General features: G+C 50.1%; 2 protein-coding genes across 17 annotated transcripts in view; one reads left to right on the top strand and one right to left on the bottom strand.

The window, feature by feature from the left end:
* CRB2 (crumbs cell polarity complex component 2) overlaps window positions 1–18630 on the top strand; it is a 62404-nt gene extending 43774 nt beyond the window's left edge. For all 8 annotated transcript variants that reach the window (XM_050980841.1, XM_050980838.1, XM_050980837.1 and 5 more), the window contains 7 exons: window positions 6094–7032; window positions 7809–8365; window positions 9201–9366; window positions 9775–10642; window positions 11386–11502; window positions 11879–12005; window positions 13898–18630. In XM_050980841.1, coding sequence (XP_050836798.1) covers window positions 6094–7032; window positions 7809–8365; window positions 9201–9366; window positions 9775–10642; window positions 11386–11502; window positions 11879–12005; window positions 13898–14125 — 3002 coding nt within the window. In that variant the 3' untranslated portion in view covers window positions 14126–18630. The remainder of the gene's footprint in view (window positions 1–6093; window positions 7033–7808; window positions 8366–9200; window positions 9367–9774; window positions 10643–11385; window positions 11503–11878; window positions 12006–13897) is intronic.
* A 107-nt stretch (window positions 18631–18737) lies between these two features.
* DENND1A (DENN domain containing 1A) overlaps window positions 18738–23103 on the bottom strand; it is a 147205-nt gene continuing 142839 nt past the window's right edge. For 8 of the 9 annotated variants that reach the window (XM_050980851.1, XM_050980844.1, XM_050980845.1 and 5 more), the window contains 2 exons: window positions 22386–22641; window positions 18738–21542 (listed from right to left, as the gene is read on the bottom strand). In XM_050980851.1, the coding sequence (XP_050836808.1) occupies window positions 20256–21542; window positions 22386–22641 (1543 nt within the window). In that variant the 3' untranslated portion in view covers window positions 18738–20255. The remainder of the gene's footprint in view (window positions 21543–22385; window positions 22642–23103) is intronic. The other variant, XM_050980848.1, reaches the window with a different exon arrangement.

Raw genomic sequence — 23103 nt, 5'->3', positions numbered from 1 at the left:
ATTATGACAGCTGTGGTCAAGAGACAAAGCATATTAGGAAAAGTCTGTCTTTTAGGGGAAAAAGGAATCTAACAAAATGAATTCTGAATTAATTTTTTTTCAGAAATGGTTTCAGTCTATCAGGTATTTATTAGGCCGTAGGTTATACCAGGACAAGAAAAAGACAGGTACCTCCATTTGACATGGACACTGATTTTTAACCTGCAAAAATGTTATCACTGAAGTTTGGATCATTCATTCTTTAAAAACTTTTGAATGGCCTAAGTGCTCCCACTGGAGCTAAAGCTGTGCTCAGGCAGAAGAGGCAGTGTCCTGCAGCAGGCACTGTGGCACTGGGCAGCCCCTGCCATCGCAGCCATCCAGCCCTGGGCACTGGCACCTTGTGATCATGGGAACATTCCGAGCTCTTCTGCACATGGCTGAGGAACACTTCTACTTTTATGAGAAATCAGAAGGTGATGTGGTGTGAATGTGTCCCAGTATAATTGGAGAGCTTATTGACCATCTCACTTTGTTCAGCCATAATGTCTTTGTCTCCTTAAAGAAGTAGAAACCTTCTGTGCAATAGCTATAAATGGTGACTCTGTAAGGGTGCCAGCCCAGATCAAATGGGCTTGAATTCCTGGGTCATGGGTCAGGAAATAAATGGGAGATGCTTCTTCCTTCTAACCACCTTTGGATAGATGTAATTTTTTTGTGCAGGTGTTTCTTAAGTCAGATTTGTTTTAGAGACAGAGCCTCTAGAGCAAGGGCAGCTAAAAGGTTAAGATAGTAAAGAGATTAGAGGCCTGTTCCACCTTCAAGCAAATCCCTTTTGGTAAATATAGCTGAAGGGAGCTAGGCAGCACTTGGTGAGGCTCCCCCCCTTCTCTTCCGCTCCCCATTTCTTCTCCCTGCTGGATCACAGCTCCATGTTAATCAGACCTTTTGACTTCCCTGTCATCTGATCAGAAGGCTGTGAGTGCTGCAGTCCAGAGCCTGCTTGTGCCTGGTGCCAGGTGAGAGCAGAATCTGTGCTGGGTGCATTGGGGTGTGATGGATTTCCAGGCAGTAGTGTCCAGATAGACTCTGTGTGTGTATATGGAGATAAATGTGTGGGTGCATAAACCAAAACAGGCATCTTTTCAAAGACATTGAATGTTCTGCAGTCTCACAGTTGTTACACTTTATTGTTGCAGTAGTGGCTGAATGTGCACAACTGCCTGTTTGTTTTCTCCTGAGCAATAACAGAAGGGTCAGAGTAGCTAACAGAGATAATGTTCCAAATCTGTGCTGGGATAGGTCTGTGTGTGCACAGGTCTGTGGCTATCTGAGAAGTTTTGACTCCAAACAAACACTCACCATATCCCTCCCACTTCAAGTATCTGTAAAAGTGACTGGCATGTTTGGATTGAGTAAAATTACAAAATGAAATGGCTTGGGGAGTTGTTGGAATGCTTTTTTAAATATCTTGGTGATACTGCTAATGGAGATTCCAGACAGTGACCTGTGGGAGGTTTTGTTTGCTTGCACCTGACATTGATACAAAGACTCCAAGTTTGGGGAAAGGCTCTCAGATGACATTTCTTCACAGAAATAAGAAATTTCTCTGGGTCCTTACAACACAAAAATACAACTCTCCAGAAAATTTTGCAATACGAAAGTAGCTATATTAAAAAAAAATAAAAACAAACCCCAGAACCATAGAGGAAAAAGGAGACTGCAACAGCTAATTTAGTGAGGTGGCTAATTAGGAAAGAGAGGGTTTTGATTGTGTACTGCCGTGTCTGAACCTGTACATTCAGCATAATGCAGGGAATTTCTCTCCATCCGGTCTGACTTCAGGGAAACAGACCATGGGCATTAAAACCTGAGACTTTTCTTAGTGAATACAGCAGAGTGGAAAGGTCTGTGCTCACAGATCACTGGAACAGGGAACAGGGAGAAGGAAAACTGCCTGATGGACCCTGATTCCCTCAGTAGTGAATGTGCAGCAGGGCCTGGGTTCACTCTGCATTTGGAACTCCCCTCGTTCCTATGGTTTAGGTATTGCACACTGGTGGAAATGCAGCTTTTTGGCTCAGCCTATGAGAAGAACATTTTGGCCTTATTCACAGACTTTGGCAGATTCACCTGGGCTGTGGCAAGGGCAGGAGGTTGTCTCCTGGCTTTGCCCTGCTGAGCTGAGGCTGTGGCACTGCTGGGCACTGCAGGAGGCAGGGAGCAGGAATATGCTGGAGCACACATTCCTGGTGTCAGCACGGACAGGGGCCAGCTGGGAGGGTCAGAGCCAGAGCCGGGCTGGATTAGACCTGGCGCAGGGCAGGGCTCTGCTCCCCCGGCTCTCCCGCTCCAATCCCTTCTCGTGGGACTGGCACCAGTGAGCGCCTGCACACACTGCCCTGCCAGCCCAGCCTTTTTTGTCATCCCTCCCCCCCTTCACCCCCATTTTTTTCCCTTTACTGTCACCAATGTCCACAAGGAGTCGGCCATGAAATCTGTGCTGATTGGCGTGATCCTGAGGGGAATTTTTCTGCTGGCAGGTAATGAGATGTGTATAGTGCTTGCAGTGTGTCCTGCCTGTGTGCGTGCCTGCCCAGGGCAGGGGGCTGGGGGTGTGATGAGTGGTGGCTGGAGGCATGAGGGGGAACCAGAATTGATTAGAAAGGAAGAATGTTTTTATTTTGAAGAGACCTAAAGTTTTGTTCAGGAAACTTTAAGGCGAGGAATTTCCTTGTTGCACAGGTCTGGCTGGTAGCTCCACAGTCACCGTGCTGCAGTTCTGCCTGGTGGTGCAGCCTCCGAGGCACCGGGTCTGTGCCCAGGTGAGCTCTGGAGACACACAGGTGCCTCTCGGCTACTTCTGGGAAACGTTAGTTTTGCTTTTTACTGATGTTTTTGTCGTTTTCATTTTTCCATTATTGATTGAAAGCTGCCTTATTGTGAGTAGGTTTTGTGGCTGTAAGTCAGGACAAACCCTTTGGTGGTCAGTGCCTTCCCCAGCTCCTCCCGCTCCCTCGCCCCGAGCGCAGCGCGGTGGGAGAGCGGCAGAGCAGGGGTTGCCATGGAAATGGCAGTAATTGTGCAAATATAATTGTGTCGGGGTCCGTTTGGTGCGGCTAATTCTCTGCCTACCCCCTCTCCCTCCCCTCCTTTTCCCTTTTGATAATCATAATACAATCCCTAATTAGGATGCAGCAGGGAAAGGTCGTTAGGAATTCAGCTGCCTTAAGGAGAGGGCATGGCGGTGCTGGCCGGGCAGCCCTGCTGAACTCCTGTGTCTCAAGGAATAGACCTTGTCCTTCAAGGTTTTTTGATATCTGACAGCTAAATTAGAATATTTCACTTCATTTGTGCTTATTCTTTTAACATTTTATGTATCTGTTGAAGTATATAATTCTTACACTGTATACAATGACTCTTTGCTTATTAATAGCAGCCAGTAAATCATTCCCTCCATTCAGGCAGCGGTGGGCTGTGTGGATTTAATCACACTTGCATCTACAAAACAGAACTGTTCCCACCACAGCAGTAACACTCTGAACGTGGGGAAGGATTTGTATTTGAATATTTGAATATACTGGAGGCTGTGAAAACTCAGCCACTTCTGAGTGTTTCTGACTCAGTCCCTGTGGGTTGGTGGCTTGGGGCTGTTACCTCAGACACTGCTGAATTAACGGAATGTTTGAAATCCTCGACTCCAGATAGCAGCCTTTTAGATACCACTTGTCTGATTTTCAGATAGCAAGTTCCACTTCTTTGCTATTGTTAGTCTTTAACTAGATAAGGAACTCATTAAACGTTTGAAAGTCTCCTAATGGTGTAATGAATCAGATTGGTTGCTTTTACTGTTGAGGACTCAAATAAAAGTAAACATTTCAACTATGAAATTTAGAGCAAACAGAGGAGAGTACTACTTGTTTACAAGGAGAAAAACTTGGTTTTGTTACTTGTTTTTGTTGAACAGAGTCACGTCCCCCAGTTTATTTTTTTTTTATAAACCTGAAAAGGAATGCCTGTGCTGCTCTTAGAAAAAACAATTAGTGTTGAACAACTTCTTAATATCTACTTCCTAGTGGTCTGCAAAGACACAACTGTCCATGTCTTGGAGAAGATTGGAGTAACAGATATCCAGGAAATGATCTGTACTTTTGGAAACTGCAGTGATGTAGCTCCAGATAACTGCTTAGTAAGTCTTCCAGGAAAAAAATTGTCATTAGCCAGATTTTTAGAACTCTTGTGCAATCTACTTTTCACCCATTTCAAACAAATAATCTAAGAAATCAAAGCAGCTGCATCCCTTGGGAAAGCCTGGTGTTTAATCAGCCCCAGCCTGGGGCTGTGCACCCACCCTGGGGACTCACATCCCACCCGGTGTGAGGCACTGGGGGCTGGGGGGGAGGAACAGCTCAGGCAGGTGCTCCTGCTGCCCTGAGACAGCTGAGACCTGCTCAGGCCGGGAATGTGGAATGGGAGAATGGGCCTCTCCTGCCTGCCAGCCTTCTCAGAAATGCAAAAATTCATGGCATCTCTCCTTTTGTTATCCAAACCAATGTTATCTTCCCCTCATTGTCTTGGTAAATATCAGCAACTCTAAACTGAAACAGCAGCATCTCTAGGATTTGGGACTGTACCAAACCTCTTTCCTTAATCAAGAGCCTCTCCCCTTAAATCTGACTGCACACTTGCCTCCTGCAGCTTGGACAGCCCTCCAAGCAAACCCATCCCATCTTCTCCCAAACTGGGATTCTCCAGGCCCAGTGATATCCCTTATACTCTATTTATTCCAACATTTTTCCTTCATAGCTTTGTGCTGCAATCTTAATTCTGTCCTTGCTCTTCCTTTGCTGAGCAAGCCCAACAGTAAGAGGGCTGTGCTGAAAATACTGTTGCTTACAGAACAGCTCTGGCACATCTGGAAAGTGCAGAACCAGAGCCTTGCATTTCTCTTTCATTGCTTCCCAGAGCTCTGTCCCTACACTGGCACAATCAGACAGTTTGGAGCTGGAAGCTGGTGCTCATCTCTCTGCAGAGCTCAGGGGACAAACCATCACTGCAAATAGTCAAGAACCTGTATCTTTGCTGGTTTTATTTTTAATCACACATCAAGTCCAGCTCCAGTGCTCCTAGTGCCCCATCCCCTCATCTCTCTGCTCCAGGCAGCTCTCTAATCTCTTTGACATGCACATTCTGTCTAGTGGCTTTTCTTTACAAATGTCCTTTGTGTTTTGATTCCCCTCCTTTGTGTGTGAATTCCTTCTTTTCTTCCTGCTGCCCTCGTTGTGCTTGCTGGCTGGATCGGGTGTAATGCTATTAGATTGGGATAATCCATGCTTGGTTTATCTGTGGGACTGTCTCTGAAGATTAGTGAAAACCGATGTTATAGGCTAGATAGAGTGAACTGGTTCAGGGCTCTTCTGTCAGTCTGGGATGCTCAGGAAAATGACAGCAGATTTTCATTAGCCAGATTTGGTAATTTACTTGAGTCCCTTTGGGATCCATGTGCTGCCAGGAGACAGAATGGCAGTGCAGGACCTCACCCAGTTCATTTCTGCAGGACTGGGCAGAACTGAAATCAGCTTAGTGCCAGCATGGCAGAGTGCCTGTGGAGCATGTTGTGTTTGTTGTTTGGTAATGAATTGGGTTTTGTGAGTTTTACAACTGGTGGGTCGTCTTGGAATTGGATTTTTTCGACTGAGGCTTTCCAGTAACTTCCCATTTTACTGCTCTCTGCAACACTGGTGCCTGGAACATGCTCTAGTCAGATCTATAGACCTACCTGGCCTTTCAGCATACCAAATCTACTAAGAAAAAAGCATTAATTCCTTGTCTGTGCTGTTTTGGTCCTTCCATACCTTCTGCACGTTGAGCTTGGGACAGGACAGCAGTTGGTGAGGGGATTTGGGCTGATAGGCCAAAGCTCTGAAAACAGCACCTGAGAGGACACAGAAGTTTGATTTTCTTGCCCTTGCATCATGAGCAGGACCCTCTGAGTGAGTGTGGGGCTCCTGACTGGCAGCTGCTCCCTGGAGAGAACTGGGGAGGGCTGTGCCTGGCAGGCTCTGGGAGGTCCCAGTCCCACAGTGAGATCTCATCTCTCAATCTCTTTCGCAGGTGTGGAATGTGCTGTTAACATCAACGAGTGTGAGGAGGGTCCCTGCAAGAATGGAGCTGTCTGTGAGGATGGCATTGCTGACTATTCCTGCCACTGTGCCCCTGGCCAGGATGGCATTACGTGGGGAGGGAAGAACTGCTCTGTCCAGCTCACTGGGTGCCAGACACACGACTGCCAAAACGAGGCCTTGTGCATCCCAACCTACCAAGCTGAGAGCCACAGCCACCTGTGCCAGTGCCAGCCTGGTTTCTATGATGCCACGTGCTCAACACCAACAACGTTTTCCTTTGAATCCAGAGGGTATCTCCTCATTGAGCTGCCCGAGAACAGTGAGAGCGGGAGGGGCATGGGAGGAGCCAGCGTGTCCCTCCGCTTCCGAACCACTTTGCCCAGCGCTGTCCTTTTTTACCGAGGCCGTGAAGCTGAGTACTTGTTCCTGGAGCTCTTGGATGGCATCCTGCATGCAGAGCTGAGGAGGGAGGATGTTGGGTACCCGCTGGTCCTGAAGGGGCTCAGAGTGGACGATGGCCAGTGGCATAAAGTGGAAGTTGTTGTGCACAGCATTGTGCAGCTGAAGCTCTGGCACAGCTCTTGTGAGGCCGGGGTCTGCCTGCAGAGCTCTCCTGTCCCACCAGGCACTGCTGTGATCCCACAAGCCTTCCTGAATCTGTATATTGGAGGTGCTGAGGATGCAATGGCCAACAACACACGGAGCCAGCAAGGCTTTGTGGGATGCCTGGAGGACTTGCAGGTGGACACTGAGGCCGTGCTGCCAGCGGATCTGCCGCTGGGGGAGTCGTCCCCGGTGAGGCCGGGCTGTGACCGCACCGAGTGGTGCCTCTCCCAGCCCTGCTTCCACGGAGGGCTCTGTGTGGACCTTTGGGCCACCTTCAGGTGTGACTGTGCCAGGCCCTATGGAGGCCCAGATTGCTCATATGGTAAGTGCCATGGGATTGACACCTGCCAGCTCCACAGGTACTGGAGAAGCTTGGATGTTAGCTCTGGAAACAAGACTTTTGATTTGACCAGGGGGAAAAAGAAAGCAAAAGCCTCTGTGAATAAAATTCTCGTTGATCCCTTTCCTGTTGTTTCCTCCTGCAGGAATTACTGTCACTTTTGTGGTGCAGGTTATTCCTGGTAGAGCCAGAGGCTCCGACATCACCTTTTAACAGATCTGTGTGAATGCAGGGGAGCAGAGAAGTTGTTTCATTGTGAAAAGTTGATCTTGAGCTTCTGAGTTGAGGATGAATAGGAATATATTGCTTTGTTGAAGGAAGCTCTTTGACAATTTTGAGTTAAAAGCATATCTTTTTGCATTTTTTGCTCCTGTAAGGCTTGTATTAGTATCGGGGTTTTTTTCAACTCTTCTGAGCCCTAAATATGACATGTACTGTTGTTACCAAATTTACAAATTTTAAAAGCAACTCTGTATCTCAAAAGTCCTTGAGTAAATCTGCTGGATTGGCAAGGGCTCTGCTAGACCTGTATTTCACTCTCATGCTACTCAGATACTTGAATTTGTGTCCTCCAGAGGAAGCAAGGACACATTCACCTACTTCTTAGTGTCACAGACCTGTGGGGAGAAGCATTATTATCCTGGCACACGTGGAAAACATTGAGAAGAGACCTTTGCCCCATTCCTAAGGAGCTGCATCCCCATGCCAGCTGCATTCCCTTTATCTCTGAGCTGAAGTTTGTTTCTTTTCTCTTCCAGAGCGCCCAGCAGCAACATTTGGCCTAGAGAATTCCACCAGCTTTGCCTCTTTCACCCTTTCTGACAGCCTTGGTGCCGACTTCAACCTCTCCTTTTTCCTGCGGAGCCGGAAGCCCAATGGTTTGTTACTGCAGCTCTGCAATGGGACAGGCCCCTGCCTCACCCTGTACCTAAGGGATGGCCAGCTGAGCATAGAGGTGTCACCTATGGACACTGTGACCTTTCCAGGGAATGTGGTTGATGGGAGAAGACATTTGATAGCCCTGTCTTTCCGGGGAGGCTCTATTGGGGCTCTGCAGTCAGACACGTTTGTGGGGCTGGGGCAGCTGCCAGCACAAGCCCTGGGAGCTGGCTCTGAGATGTTCATTGGGGGACACCCAAACCCCGACAGTGCTGAGCTGTGGGGGGGCTATTTCAAGGGCTGTTTGCAGGACATCCAACTCAACAGCCACCAGATACAGTTTTTCCAGGTGGAGAATGACAGTTTGCCAGAGGAACTCAACAGGACTCAAACTGGAAACCTTGTGAATGGCTGCATCTCTGATGACACCTGCCAGGTATGTGCTGTGTCACTCTGTGTGTGCAGGGGTTCACTGTAGTTCTGTTATTACACAGAAGTCTGACTGTTGCTGATACCAGAAAGAGGAGGTTTCTGATGGTTTGAAGAACACATGGTTCTCTGTGCTCCCACCTCACTCAATATGCTACATACGATTTAAACACTGAGTTTTCTCAAGCTCCCCTGTAGTTTTTGTGGTTTTAGAACTTGGGCAGTGGCTTTTGTGCTGCCCATCTCCACTTTGCTGAGCCCACATAGGTTCCAGACTCCCCCCCCAACCTGTGATCTTGCCAGCCCCTCCCTTTCATCCTGTTCCAGTTGCACAGCAGCCTCTTCCCCAGGCATCTGCCATTTCAACAACGGAAGCTGAAGGAGCTGTCTCCATGTGCCTGTGGATCAGAGCCTGGCTCTCCTCTGTGCCACACCTGCTGATGGGGAGGCCATACCCCCGATCTTGCCCTTCTTGCTTATGGTGTTCTGAAGTGTTGTCACACCTGTGGTGTTAGGAGTGTCCTTCTGGTGACAGAACTTTGGGAGCTTCTTGGGAGCATCAGAGTTTGTTTCAACTATTCCTCACCTGTGCTTTTGTGCCTTGTTCTTTGCCAAACTGCTGGAGTTCCTGTTGGTCAGTGCTGTGCACAGGGGGGAGCAGGGGCTCAGGAATTTCTTGTACAGAGACCCTTGTGCTTCCCTCACGGCTCTTGAGTCATTGTTCCATTTCCCTCCTCTCCTGATTCTAATCCTGTTTGTGCTCATCTTCACAATTCTACCAAAGTCTCTTAGACCTCAAGAAAAATTACCCTGCCCCTAAATTCCCCTGTTTTGTTTTTCAGTCTGAGCCATGTCAGAATGGTGGCAGATGCATTGTCACTTGGAATGATTTCCATTGCAGCTGTCCAGCAAATTTCACTGGGAAATTTTGTGAAGAGAAAGTCTGGTGTGAAAGTGACCCATGTCCTGAAGCCACCACCTGCATAGACGTTGTGGCAGGATATGTGTGTAAGTTCTGTTCTCCTGCTTGTGTAAAATCCCCCCGCCCATTCCCTGGCTATAATCAACGTTCCCAGTTTGTGCTGTTGAAAACAATACAAACACATGCTGCAAGGACATGGAGTGGTGCGCAGGTACATATTGCTGCAGGCAGCATGGGCTCTGTGGGCTTGCCCTGGGTGTGACAGAGCACAGCTGAGGAGTAAAAATTGGTGCCTAAGAGCTGGATGTTATTACAGGAGATGCAGTTGTAAACAGGAAGAGCTTTAAGGCTGCCAGCAGCTCCCCTGTAATCCTGCTCACACTAAGCTTAGGGGTTCTTAGGGAGAGAACCTGCCAGGGCTGTGCCATTGGTCTGGCTCAAACAGGACACCAACTGTCTTTGAAATCCCTCGTGCTCTCCCCCTTTATTTATAGGTCTGGCTAATGCAACATTTAATAGTTATGCTGCCATAGAATTTACCACCAACACATCAGTGACCAGAACTCTGAGCAGCTTCCGCATGGACTTCAGAACCAGAGATGAAGATGCTGTTTTGCTTCAGGCTGTGGAAGAGGTGGATTCCCTCCAGGTGGCCATTAAGAATTCCTCCCTGCTTGTTGACATCAGGAGCGGGAACAGCGTCGAGGGTGTCAGCTTCGTGAGCCCGCAGCCCGTCACGGATGGGGCCTGGCACAGCGTCTCCGTGTCCATGGAGGAGCCGGCCGCGCTCTCTTCCCGGTGGCTGCTCCGCTGGGACGGCTCGGTGAACGTCACTCTGCAGGGAAGCGCCGGCAACCTGGACTTCCTCAAGAATGGCGCCTTGGTCGTTTTGGCCGAGAACTTCACTGGCTGCCTGGGCCAGGTGCAGATTGGGGGGATCTTCCTGCCCTTCCCGCCCCAGCAGCCGTACCCGCAGGCCGAGCAGTTCCAGCGGGCCGGCCCGGGCAGCGTCCGGCTGGGCTGCTCCGGGGCCGACGTGTGCGCCTCCAGCCCCTGCCTCAACGGTGGCACCTGCGAGGACCTGTTCGACTCCTTCCGCTGCGGCTGCAGCGCGGGCTGGGCGGGGCAGCGCTGCGAGGCCAACGTCGACGACTGCCAGCCCAGCCCCTGCGTCCATGGGAACTGCGTGGATGCCGTGGCAGACTTCCAGTGCGAGTGCTTCCGGGGCTTCATCGGGAAGAGGTGCGACATCAACGTGGACGACTGCGTGCGGCACCAGTGCCTGAACGGAGCCACCTGCGTGGATGGCGTTTACGGCTACTCCTGCAAGTGCCCCCCGCAGTACTCCGGACCTCGCTGCGAGTAAGTGCTGGGGCTGCTTTGATACGGGGGGCAGAGGAGCCTCCAGATAAACTGGACTTTTACTTTGGGACATTTTGGGAAAATTTTTCATTGCAAGCATCTCATAGGTAAAGAACCTAAATTCTGCTGTGACTTGGAAGGTGCTGTCTGGGTGCAAACCCTCGCTGACAGGGGTTCAGCCTTGTACAGGATAAGGATCCTTCCTTTTGATGTGGGTTATCCCCATGCTACCTTTCAGAGCTGGTTGAAGGGCACATACTCCGGCCTGTTGTCATTTCCCTCTAGCACTCCCCAAGATGTTCATCTTCTCTGTGACTTGATTCCCCTCTGCCATATTCCTGTGTTGATTTAAAACAAAACATCTTATGCCAGTTCAAATGGAACACAGAGTTAAATACTGACATGGCTGCATTTCAGTTATCTGATCTATCCAGGATGATTTTCCTGTTGTTCCTGCTGCATGCTGGGACAGACAGTTACCTGGTACTGGCATTATCCTTCCTGGGGCCTGGCTGAGTACTGATAGAGCTCCTGTGTGTTCCCAGGGCATGATCCAAAAAATACTCTGATGTTACAGATGATTTCTGAGATTATTCCTTTTTTCACTTATGTCAAACCTCTTCCTAGAAATACCAAGCACTGTGTTTGGCTGACCCTTGCCAGCCCCATTCCGCCTGAGCCCCAGAACACTCTGCCCTTCCCCAGAACCTGAGTGCTCTAAAGGCTGTCCCTTGCTCTCCCAGGTGGCCATTCCCTCCTCAGCAGTGTGGCAAGAACTTCACCTGCTTGAACGGTGGCAGGTGCATCACCGAGAGCTGGGGAGCCAACTGCTCCTGCAGGCCTGGCTTCACTGGAAGGAAGTAAGTGCTGCTTTACCCTCCTCCATGTCCTTGTGCCAGTCAAACAGCTGCTCCTAAGGGGAACACGAGCTGTTGCTTGGAGCAGAGGGAGGCTTCAGATCATCCAGCTGGTGCAAAACTACCAGTTTTTACAGTGAGAACTGCTTCCAAGTTTTTTCAAGCACACTAGGCTGTGCTGGAGACCAGGGCTGGCCTCAGTCCCATAGAAACCACAACAGGAGGGTTGGTGTGAACAGGGGAGAATTTCAAGTTGTTTGACTCCAGAGAAAACACCTGGAGAAGCTGCAATGGGCACTTTTCAAACAAAAGAGGCTTTTTTGTGTGTTCTATGGCACAAGAATATATATGACAATTCTAATACACCCTTCTTTTCCAGCTGTCAAATCAACATAAACGAGTGTGACCCGAACCCGTGCCAGAACGGGGGCACGTGCCAGGACTCGGAGAACAGATACGAGTGCGTGTGCAGCGCCAGCTTCACCGGCGAGCGCTGCGACATCAACGTAAGCACAGGCCTGGCCCTGCTGGGCCCTTCCTGCTCTGTCCTGCCTAAAACACAGCTGGCCAATCCTCAATGGCTTTTTTTCTCTGCAGTGCTGCTGCTTATTGGTCTCCAGCACATAAACAACTGCAGTAAATGCTCCTCAGTATCTGCATGTGCTGCCATATGGCTTTTGGGGCTGTCTCTGCACATCTCCATAGATTTCACAACTCTTTGGAGAGAAATCCAACTCCTGCAGTTGAGCCAGGTTCCTGGAGAGGGGAATTTCATTTGGTGTTTTATCTTGGATAAGAGTTACTAAACACCTTCCCTCTCCAAAGATCATCTGAATAGGAATGGATGTTTGGAGAAGGGAAGTTGGATAAAGTCAGGCCAAGTGTGGTTCAGGTCTGTGTGAAAAGCTGAGTCCTGTCCCTGAGCTGCTGCTGCCCTGGCCCAGCTGAGCCGTCCCGTGTGCATAATCCAAGTGTTCGGGCTGGGGCTGGGGTCCTTCCTGGGGGGAGATGGGATCCATACCCCTGCTTTCTCTGTGAAGCTGTTGCATGGACAGGCAGCTTTTTGGGTAACCTGGGAATGTACTAACCCATCCTGCATGGAAAGGGCTCTGTGCCAGGCGGGGTTTGCTGCTGTTGCTGTTACCCAGGGCTCTAATGCACGTGCCAAGGTCACCCTGACATTTCCAGTTTGCATGCACAGACTCCTTCAGGCATCTCTATCTCCTCTGTCCCAGGATATATCTGTGGATTCCTTGTATTCATTTTCATCACCCTCCCCTTGTTTTTCTTCACTCTTTCCTTTCCCTCCTGCGCAGCCAGGCCCCTGGTGGGGCAGGGAGGGGCAGGGGATGGTGCTCGGCACCACCAGGCACAGCTGGAGCTCAGCTGAGCTCCCTTTGCTCTCTGCTCCCCCAGCAGCAGCTCCAGGGCCCCTGCTGGGCCCTGGTGGTGCAGGACTAACCCGCATGGTCTGGAACTAACCCCGCACGGCGCTCGGGTGTGGACGGGCTCGGGGAATCCACCTGGACTTCAGGCATTTGAAAAGGGCAGAAGGGCTGCCAGATCCCCTGGGAATGTTCCTTCTTTGCTCTGTGACATGAGCACAGACTGAATGGCATCAAAAATCTGTAAATAATCCAGCTTGAATTATTTTGGTTTTAGCTGTAAAGTGGCCAATACCATTGTTAGCAATAAGAAATATCTTATTTTTAAGCTTACTGTAATTTTAAAGCTTTGTTTCATGACAAAAATTCTACAGTTGTTTTAGTTATGTTGTTGTCTTCCATGCCATCCTTGATTCCACTAGAATCTAGGGAATTCTCATTTCTCTCTTCAGTACTTGGGCTTTTTATCATCTCCATCTCCCATCCATGTCCTGACTTCTTCAACATCTTCCCCTTCCTGCTGCAAGTTCTGCAATTCTATTTCACAGTTTAACAGCTTAATCAATTCTCTGCTTTGCCATTACAGGCATTAAGGCATCACTGAACTTTTTTTTTTAGTATCATTCCCCTGCTTGAAAATTCACATTACTCTGCATTAACTTTAAAGTTTTTGGTGGGTTTTTTTTTCCTTGTTCTCTTTTGGGTTTTTTTGTTTTTTGGTTGGTTTTTTTTTTTTTTTTTTGATTGGTTTCGTTTGGTTTTGTTTTGCAACAACTTTGCCAGTGCCACCTGTGTGTTTTAGTCTGATATTGATAAGAAGGCACCTTTAAAGACTCTCACTGTAGATGTTGAGTAAACTGGCCTTTACATCTTAAGGTGCTGTCTTGCTGTGAAAAGTGCTTTTTTTTGCTTTTCTAAAAACCTTTTTCCCTCTAATCTGACCATTTTGGTCAGTTATTGCAGTTTTTGTAACCACTGGGGTTTCATTGTTTCTCCATTAATTTCTTTTACAGAAAGGGACTCCAGGTGCTCTCTTCCCCTCCCCACTAATTGAAGTAGCTGTCCCTGTAGCCTGTGGCTCTGTGCTGCTCCTCAGTATTGGTCTCATATTCATGGTTCTCACGGCAAGGAAGAGGCGCCAGTCCGAGGGGACCTACAGCCCGAGCCAGCAGGAGGTGGCAGGAGCTCGGCTGGAGATGGACAGTGTCCTAAAGGTGCCACCCGAAGAGCGCCTAATCTAGGCCCTGCCATGCCCAGGACCTGCACCTGCAAGGTCTGCCTGGAGCTGGAGCTCTTCCAGCCCTGGCAGCGGCAGATCCACCCCATCCCCGTTCCCCTAAGCCCCGCTCACCAAGAACGGACATCGCACGCGGGCAGCGGGGCCGGCCGGGCTGGCACTGCTGCACCCCGATGGCTCCGGGGAGCCTCTGCCCTCCCTCCTGCCCTGCCCCAGGCTGGCCATCATTCATCTCAGCAGGAGCTGAAGTGGCTCTGGCTCCTGTCCCCTCCCAGGCAGGAGAGGCACATCAAATCTGCTTTCCAAGGCAGGGTGACCCAAGGCACCTGTGCAGGCTCAGCTCCCTGAGTCCCACTCAGGAGCTGGGAAGGTCGTGGCTGGTTTGTGTGTTCTGCTCTGGTTTTGTCAACAGCTGAAAAACATTCAAACTCTCTCAGCTCAGGCGTGTGAGGTTTTCAGAGTCTTCAACAGCAACAGCAGCTGTGACCTCCCTGTGACAGCCCTGTGTTAGAGGGAATTGTCAGGGATTATCAAAATCCTTGTATAAATCAGTGTTGAATGCCCTGGTGCTGTTAGACATTCCCATGGGTACCATGTGGGGAAGGGAGGGGCAGGACTCCGGGGCTTTGGGCCAGTGCTGGAGCTGCCAGATGCTGGACTTTGGGTGTGTATGGAGGGGAGAGGGGAGCAGGAAAAGGGTCACCAGCCTCCTGTGCATTCCCTGCACTCCGTGGGACAGGGGAAGGAGGAGCTCCTGCCCTGCACCACTGTCAGCACTGTGCAGCTGAGAGAGGCACCGGGGGCTGGGCCCAGGGTGTGAAATGCAGCTGCGTCCTGGTGGAAGCTCTGAGTAACTCCCTGTTCTACCACAGCAGCGAGTGTGGGCGCACCTCAGCCACTCCTCCGTGGTGGGAGCAGTCGGGGCTGCGGGGGCTGCCCTGCTCCTCGCACTGGTTGTAGCCACAGCGATTGCCATGAAGAGGAGGAGAGCGACTCAGGGAACCTACAGCCCGAGCCGGCAGGAGAAGGACGGGGCCCGAGTGGAAATGTGGAACGTGATCAAGATGCCCCCGACCGAGCGGCTGATCTGAGCCCGGGCTCACGCTGGGGGGGACAGCTCTGCACGGCCCTGAGCCTGAGCTGCTGCTCGGCCTCAGGCACTGCCCGCTGGCACCGCCCCACGGGCTGCTCACTGCAGCTCAGCCCACAAAGCATTCCTAGCAAACTGCTCTGGCTGTGAAAGCTGCAGCGCTGGGGAGCAAAACCTCCACTGCTGAGGGCCAGGGGAGGGAGCAGCGGCTGTGGCACAGCGGGGACACAGAACCAGACAGAGCTGGCTGGGCCCCTGCTCCTGCAGGCAGCAGAAAAACCTCCGAGGCAGGTCCAGTGAACGGGAATTGAACCACTGTATTCAGAAATAATGTGAATAATAAGGCTTTTTCTAAAAGACACATACCTGTGACTCCTCTGCAAGGCAAAGCCAGGTGAGTGAGTGCTGGGAAATCCTTCCTAGAGCTGCTGCCCTTCCAGCTGGGCCAGAGCTGGCATGGCAGTGAGTCCCACTGGGCTGTGCTGGACATGGCTGCTGGAGCGTTCCCCGAGACCAGACGAAACCATAGGAATATGTGAAGTGCCTTTCTGATCCTGAGGTGCCAGTTACAGTTTAACCTTTGTGGGAGGAGGATGTTTTTGTGTTGTTTGATCCAGCTCCACCACTCCCAAGTAGCTTGGACCATGGAACTGACCCTTGTGATGGCCAGGGGCTGAGCATCAGGTGGTACTTGCTGGGGTGAGGAGGGGAGAAAGAAAGAGTTCTGGAAGTGACCTCTCTGGACAGGTTTGGGCTTGCTGGCACAGCAGAGTGGAATTTAGTTAGCCAGTTTTTAACCCAAACGAGGGTTGGGGTAACACAGATCTGCTTTCCACTGCACTAAAAGGGGTTTGATTTTGTGGCTTCACTTCTCCTGTGTTACTGTTTTAGCTGTTGAATGTGCTGTTTCTTCTTTAGCATAATGTGGCAGAGGCTGTGGAAGGAAATGCAGCACAGCAGGCCAGGTAAGGCATTAAGTCATTAGTGTTTCAGGATAATCACAACAACTATCAATAAGGAATATTTTAGAACAGTGTCTGCTTTTTAATGTCCAAAATACTTTTAAAAATCAGGGTGGGAGCCTGCCTGCTGTAGCTCACTGCCACAAGAAAATGCTGTTTATTCTGGTCTGCTTTTGGATTTTTTTTTCTACTGTAGCTGTAAATGTTTCTGTAATTCCAAGCAAAGGGAGGGGCATGGAACTACTGCTCACATGTGTTCATTTAAGAACAGGGGTGTCTGTGTAGGAACAGGTCTCTGCAACAGGCAGCTGCTGACAGAAAAATGAAAATTTTAGAAAACAAAAAACCAGGAATGGGAGACAGGCAATATTTTGCCAGTGAGGTCTCTTTCCCTCTAATAGTGGAGAAGAGTCAAAGGTGAGATCCCAGCTGTGTCTGGCAGTGACAGGGATGCCCTGGCTGCAGGTGGGACTCTGTGGCTGACCCTGTTCCTCAGCAGTGACTCTGCTGGCACTGTTCCTGTCACTGGTTTGCTCTGGGCATTCTCCAGCTGCTCTTTCGGGAGGCCCAGCACACTTTGGGAACAGAGCCAGTGGCACTGCCCGCTCCCTCTGTGGCAGTGGGGCTTTGGGAGCAGGTGAGGGGGGTTTTCCTGTGGCTTTGTGCACAGGAGGCTCCAGGGCAGCAGAGCAGTGCCAGGACAGTGGGGCTGCTCGGCACAGCCCTGGGGCCCCTGTGCTGCCTGGCAAAGGCCACTGTGCTTTCCTGCAGCCCGGGGGGTGCAGTAACCTCAGGGGGGCTCATGGGGTCTGGGGGTCTCTGCCAGCTGTACCCCAGCACCCCAGGGCAGGTCCTGCTCCTGCTTTTTTGCTCCTCTCCACATCTGGTGTTTACTCTGTGCAGAGATGAGGCAGCAGCAGGATGGAGAAGAGCCCCAGTTCCTCCAGGCTCTGGGCTGTGTCCCAGAGCTCCCCCAGCTCCTGCCCTTCCCTGCCAGGTACAAACCCCTGGAGCCCCGGCAGGTCCGGCCGTGCCCCACAGCAGCTCCTCGGGACTGCATCCCAAGCACCCAAAGCCAGTATTAGCAAAGGTGTTAAAATACTCTGTCAATGTCTTGAACATTTCTGCAAAATAATTTATGGAAGGTGGTTTTGTTTTTTTCAGTAATGAACTTAACTTTCTTTTGATATTTAATTTTTGAATATATTTTTTCACAAAACTGGATTTGCTGTAGTTAATGATTATGATCCTGATTTCTTTTTTAATTGTAAATTTTATAATTTGTAAATAATTAGAATATCCTTCAAAAGAAATTTACAATAAAATTTGGTTAAAACCAGACCTGGTTGTTGACTTGTGACTGTTTTTCCCCAAAGAACACCTTGCTGTCTGGATGGCTGATCATGGCCTGTGCCACACCCCCTGCAAAGCTACAAACTGTGATGGCTCTCCAGGGTTAAAGGATTTGTTTTGTGATGATTTGTCACAGCCCAGAGCCCTGAGCACAGGGTGCAGAGCTTTGCCCAGCTGCACGACAGAGCTGCTGAACACCACGGGAAGGAGCTGGGGAAACCTCTGCTCACTGAGCTGAGCTGCATTTTACCATTAATCCCTGGCTTTTTGGGCAATAAAGAGACTGGAATGGAGGAAAAAGGGACTCTGAAGCCTCCACCCAGAGTGAACAAGACACAGAACTGGTTTCACCTCTTGCGCAGCAGCAGATGCACCACAAACTTTGAAGAGGTTTGTCTTGTCTGTTTGTTTTTAAAATAAACTTATTTCTTATGGCTGTAAATAAGCAAAGTGATAGCAAACACAGGGCAAGTACAGGAACATGGAAAAGTCACTGGTGAGTAAGACCAGGAACACTTTTTATACTGCATTAATAAAAACACCTAGATTCCTTCTAGGCTTGAACCAGAACTGGTTCAGATAAGCAAACTATTTATACCTGGCACTATCAGGAATGAATCATGTTAAGGCACTCCTGGGTTTAAATAGACAACAAAATCCCTAAATGCTGTCCTAGGGATAGTTCAATTCCTATTTTACAAGAAACCCCTAAAAAAGTCTCCTGCTTGCAAACACTGCTCCAGAAATGAGGAAAGGCACAAACTCCTTGTCTTCCTGGGTCTCAGAGGTGTTAAATAAAGTGAGAGTGAATAAATGGGTGTTAATACTCTTCAGTGCCCCAAAACTGACTTAGCAAATGATCCATAATATGAGCAAAGTAACCAGAGATGGAAATGAACTGCAGTGGGACAGAATTTCCTGACAGGTCTAAAGCATCTGTGATGGGCTCCTCAGTGTGGGATCACTGTGTGCCATTACTGAGTTTAAACAAGGCCTGTGGAGCCCTGCTTGGCACAGGCAGGATTGTCCAGTGCCCCTTCACATCCACCATAATTCAGAAAGTTTTATCATCCAGCTCACTGCAAAGGAGCTCTGAAATGCTGGACTGAATTATATATAAGATATATAATATTTTAGAATAAGAATTATATATAACATATATAATTCTTATTCTGAACTCTATCCTTTATCCAAATAAAATGGAACTGGTATCTTAGACTTTAAATATTTTACTATTCAATACTAAACCCATCTGTCTTTCAACACAAAAAGAAAATACAAATCCAAGTGAATGGCCTGTCAGAGGAACAGCACTGTACAGAAACAGAATATTCCTGGAATACTGTGGTCTTCCCAAAACCGGCAGCATTTCAGATATTATTTTTCTTTTGTATTGCCCAGACTCGAACACAGACAGCCATTCCATTCCCCAGAGTAAGAAAACTTCCAAGATAACATGAATAAAATAGATACATTGGAAATCAGATAAAGCTTTACAAGAATTTCCCCATGTGTCCAAGATGATTTCCTTTATCAAAGGCTCAATGGTGACGTGATTCCCTCTGCGAGAGTGACAGGTTTTACACCAGACTGTGCCCAGATACAAAACAAACCAAAAAAGCACCACTGAAGTGAAACAGAAATGATCAGAGACTGCAGCTTTCCTGGGGATGCTGAGCCCGTGTGAAATGTCTGGAGAACACAGAGAGGGGGCTCAGAACACCCAGCTGAGCGTCCCCTGTGCTCGGTGCCTCGTGGGGCCAGCCCGAGGCTCCAGCGGGGCCACAGAGCCCAGATCCCCCTCAGCCCCTCAGCACACTGGCCTTCCCCTGCACTCAGGAGCTGGGAACCTTGATACCCCACTTTTTTTCTCTTCTTTGTAATAATCAAGTAAGATATTGTTACATTCCATTCATATACTGCAATTTATAATATTGATAGATAATATTAAGATACACATATATAAGAACTAGATTACTCTTTATGGCCTCTATTTTCTGACGTATTTAACAAAATCAAAGTCAAAAAATGAAAACAATTGCTGGTGTTTCCAGTTTCCCAACAGAGATGCAGGACCAATCCCTGAGCAGCTGCTCTGTGCTGTGGTTTCCAGGCCTGTGACAACTCTGCCCTGGCTGTTGGTGTTTGGGGTGGGGGGGAGTCAAAAGTGCCACCAAAGTCCATCTGACAGCACAGCTCCAGGAGAGGCTGGGGTTCAATGAGCACAAACAGAAACCAATGGAGCAGTTCAGTGACTTGTGGGCTGGTTTGCTGCATTTTGCATGTGGGAACAAAACGGTGTATTGTATCTCTGTGTAATGCCAAAAAAACTGATGCCCATTCCCAGAGGCAGAGTGGGCTGTGTCAAGCTCCAGGTGTACCAAGGACTGAAAACACAGGGAGGGAGTAACTTGTGCATCAGTAGTGCTGCCTGAAAAGCTGTGTGTGGAAATCCCAACCCAACCCAACCCAACCCACCTCCCCTCACGCTTTGGTCAGTGCAGGGATCCCAGGGTTCAGTGGTGGGAGTGAGAGCAGTGTCAGGGACTGGGACTGGGGGACTCTGACCTGTGGGCAAAAAGCTCTTGTGTTGAGTTGCAGCTCAGCGATGGTCCTGCAGCGGTCCTGGCTCAGCCTTCCTTAAAAGAAATGCTTGGTTTTATGCTGGCTCAAAAAAACCAAAAAATCCCTCTGTCATTTCCAAAAGGACACCAAGGCCATGGGGCATGTCACTCAAAGGTTTCCCATCGCTTTCTGAGCTGCTCCACCTTACCTGGTGTGGGTGACACGTCCTGCTTGGTCTTTTTTAACAGATCTTCAAATGGATCTTTTGTCTCCTCAGATTTTGAGGACAGTAACACTGACTCCAAGCCTTTGGCTGGCCTGGCAGGGACCAGAGGGGGTTCACTGGCCAGAAGAGCCAGGGCTTGTTTGGGATCTACTTTTGTGCTGGGCTGGCCCACCTGTAACGTTGGGGGTTTGGAGGGACCACCCAGACACGCTGGCTGGAGGGAGCTGGTGGGAGAAGGGCTGTGGCTCTGCAGGAGCAAGGAGCCAGCTGCTGGCACAGCTGGAGCCTGGCTGAACAGGTTTGGCATGGAGAGCGTGGCCATGGGGGGCTGAGGTCTCTGCGGCGGGTAGAAGCCAGCAGTGGGGGTTATGAAGCTGGAGCTGTACGCGTGCCCTAAGGAGGGGGTAAAGGAGCCCCTGGGGGCTCTGACCAGGGACACTGGAAGGGTTCCCGGCAGCGTCTGGGTGAACGGATTGGGGGAGGGCTGTAGAAAAGGTGGCGGAGCAGGGGCAGGGAAGCCAAGGGGCTGGGCAAACGCTGCAGCTGCAGGAGGCACAAAGTCACTCGGCAGGGCCCCGAAGGTGGGTGCGGGGGCCGAGCCCTGCGGGGCCCTGCCCGGCCAGGCCGTGGTTCTCAGCGGGTCCAGCAGGCTCAGCAGGAGCTCGCTCTCGTTCCCGGCACCTTCCGCCTGCACCCGCACGGGCTGCAGCATCTCAGCGCTGCCGGCAGCACCGCACAGCAGCTGCGATGGGCGGGAGGAGCAATTCACAGACTGCTGCGCTTCGGGCTTTAAGGACACGCTGCCAGCCCCAAAGGGCTCTGCGATAAGATCTGAAACCAAGTGGCTGCGCCCATGAGGGGTGAGGATTTCCGCTGGCCCGGCTGGAGCCTGGTGCTTGGAAGCCCTGGGCGCTGGTGGTGGTGGCACGATCCCCAGTTCTGGAGTCTTTCTTCCCTGGGGCCTAGGAATGGTGATGTTCCCTTGAATGGAAGGATTGGATTCATCCTTTTCTGTAGGAGCCAGACCGCTGTCTCTGCTCTGGGGTCTCCTGGTGATGGGGGGCATGTTACCCAGGGCAGCCAAGGGTCTTTCCGGTGAGCTTTGGGAATATTTGGTGGGAATAGCCATATCATCATGGCCCATACTCCACAGCTTGTTGTAAGGGTGGGACAGCTTCATGCTTGGCACAATCCTGCTCCTCTCAGACACACCAAGATCCATTCTCTGCAAGAGAGCAGAACAAACATTAACTCTAACTGATGTCCTCACAAGACAGAGCAGGAAGTGAGTTCAGGCTGCTGTGAGGAAAGAGGATCAGTCCCCAGGCTGCCAGCAGTGCAGAGGGATGACAGTGTGTGGCCAGGAAGGACAGCCAGGACTCTGCAGCTCCAATTCCAGCTCTGCTGCCACGGGGTTGTTCAGCTGGGACATGTTGTGCATCTGTCAGAGCCCAGTAAGGAGCACACACCCGTGTCCAAGGCACAGAAGCTGAGAAGCCTTAATTGCTGCATGGAATAAGTTGACAAATGAAATATCTGAATGTAACACTAAAATCAATAATATTATAAAGTAGAAATGACATTTGCTTCTTTAATGTCAGATGAAGATCTTGGAGCCTGCTTTAGTTTAACACTTTCTGAGCAAAGTTCCTTCACAAACAATTCCATTTCTTCAGAGGGGGATTGTTCAAATGATGCTTAGACCAAAACAGCCAGATTAAAAGAAAAAAAAATTTTTGAGGGGACCTGAAAATTACCGACTATTCATTCTCACTGCCGACCATCAACTTCAAAGATAACTCTGGCCACTGGACAAACAGATTCTGAGGAACAGGGCAAATATTCCCTCCTTCAGAAGCAAAGGCTTCAGAGGAAACAGTTACTTATCGCTGAGTCCCGTTTCAGCCATTTCTTAATTCAGAAATTAATTTTCAAGCACATAAGCAAATCCCTGGAAAACAGATTATGATGATGACAATGACAATTATAATTAGGATCTACCCAATAATATGAAAAAGATCCTCAGAACGAGCTCTGTGCCTCCCCCAGAACACAGGAAGCCCCCGACCTGGTATTCAAAGGAGCAGCGCTGCTCTGCCTCCTCCTTGGGTGCCCGCAGGTCCTCCAGGCTCTTGGCCTGGCTGAGGGGCTGGGGCTGGGCTTCGACTTCCAAGCTGGGGAAGATGTCTTCCAGGAGGTTGACTTCTGAGGCCTTGCTGGAGAGCAGAGGGCTTGGGGGCAGCGGCTCTCTGGCTTTCTCCGGGCTGCCCGCGTCCTCCCCATCGGCACTGTCCGACTCCTTCAGCGCCCGGTACGGCTGAGGCCTGGCACAGAACCAAAAATCACATTGCAAATTACCATGTTTCTAATTCTTTGGACACAATTTCCTAAGGAGCTGGATGAGTTACAAAATCTCCCCAGTGGCAAATATAGCTCAGAGAGCCCCCCATGCAGAGCAGGCTGTGAGCAGTGCCTGAGGGCAGGGGGACATGCAGAAGGGGACCTGGCACCCGAGGGTGCTCGGAAGGGCACGAGCCAAGTGGGAGGTGCTCAGAGGGAAGCTGTGGTCATGCAGGCACAGCCAGGCTGAGGAGGGAGTTCTCAGAGCAGGGATAGTGGGATACCAGCTCCCCATGCTGACTGTCTGGGCTCCCCTCGGGCTGGACACGGCCTTTGCACCCTGTGTCTGCAGGCTCTGACATCCTCGGGTTTTGAGCTAACTCAGCACACCACATAACTCAGTGTTTTCCTGCAATAATTGGGAACACTGTGCAGGTTCCAATGAT

Source organism: Serinus canaria, chromosome 17 (assembly GCF_022539315.1).
Source record: "Serinus canaria isolate serCan28SL12 chromosome 17, serCan2020, whole genome shotgun sequence".
NCBI classification, from domain to species: domain Eukaryota; kingdom Metazoa; phylum Chordata; class Aves; order Passeriformes; family Fringillidae; genus Serinus; species Serinus canaria.
The sequence above is the reverse complement of the archived record's forward strand: the minus strand, read 5'-3'. Positions and strand labels throughout refer to the sequence as shown.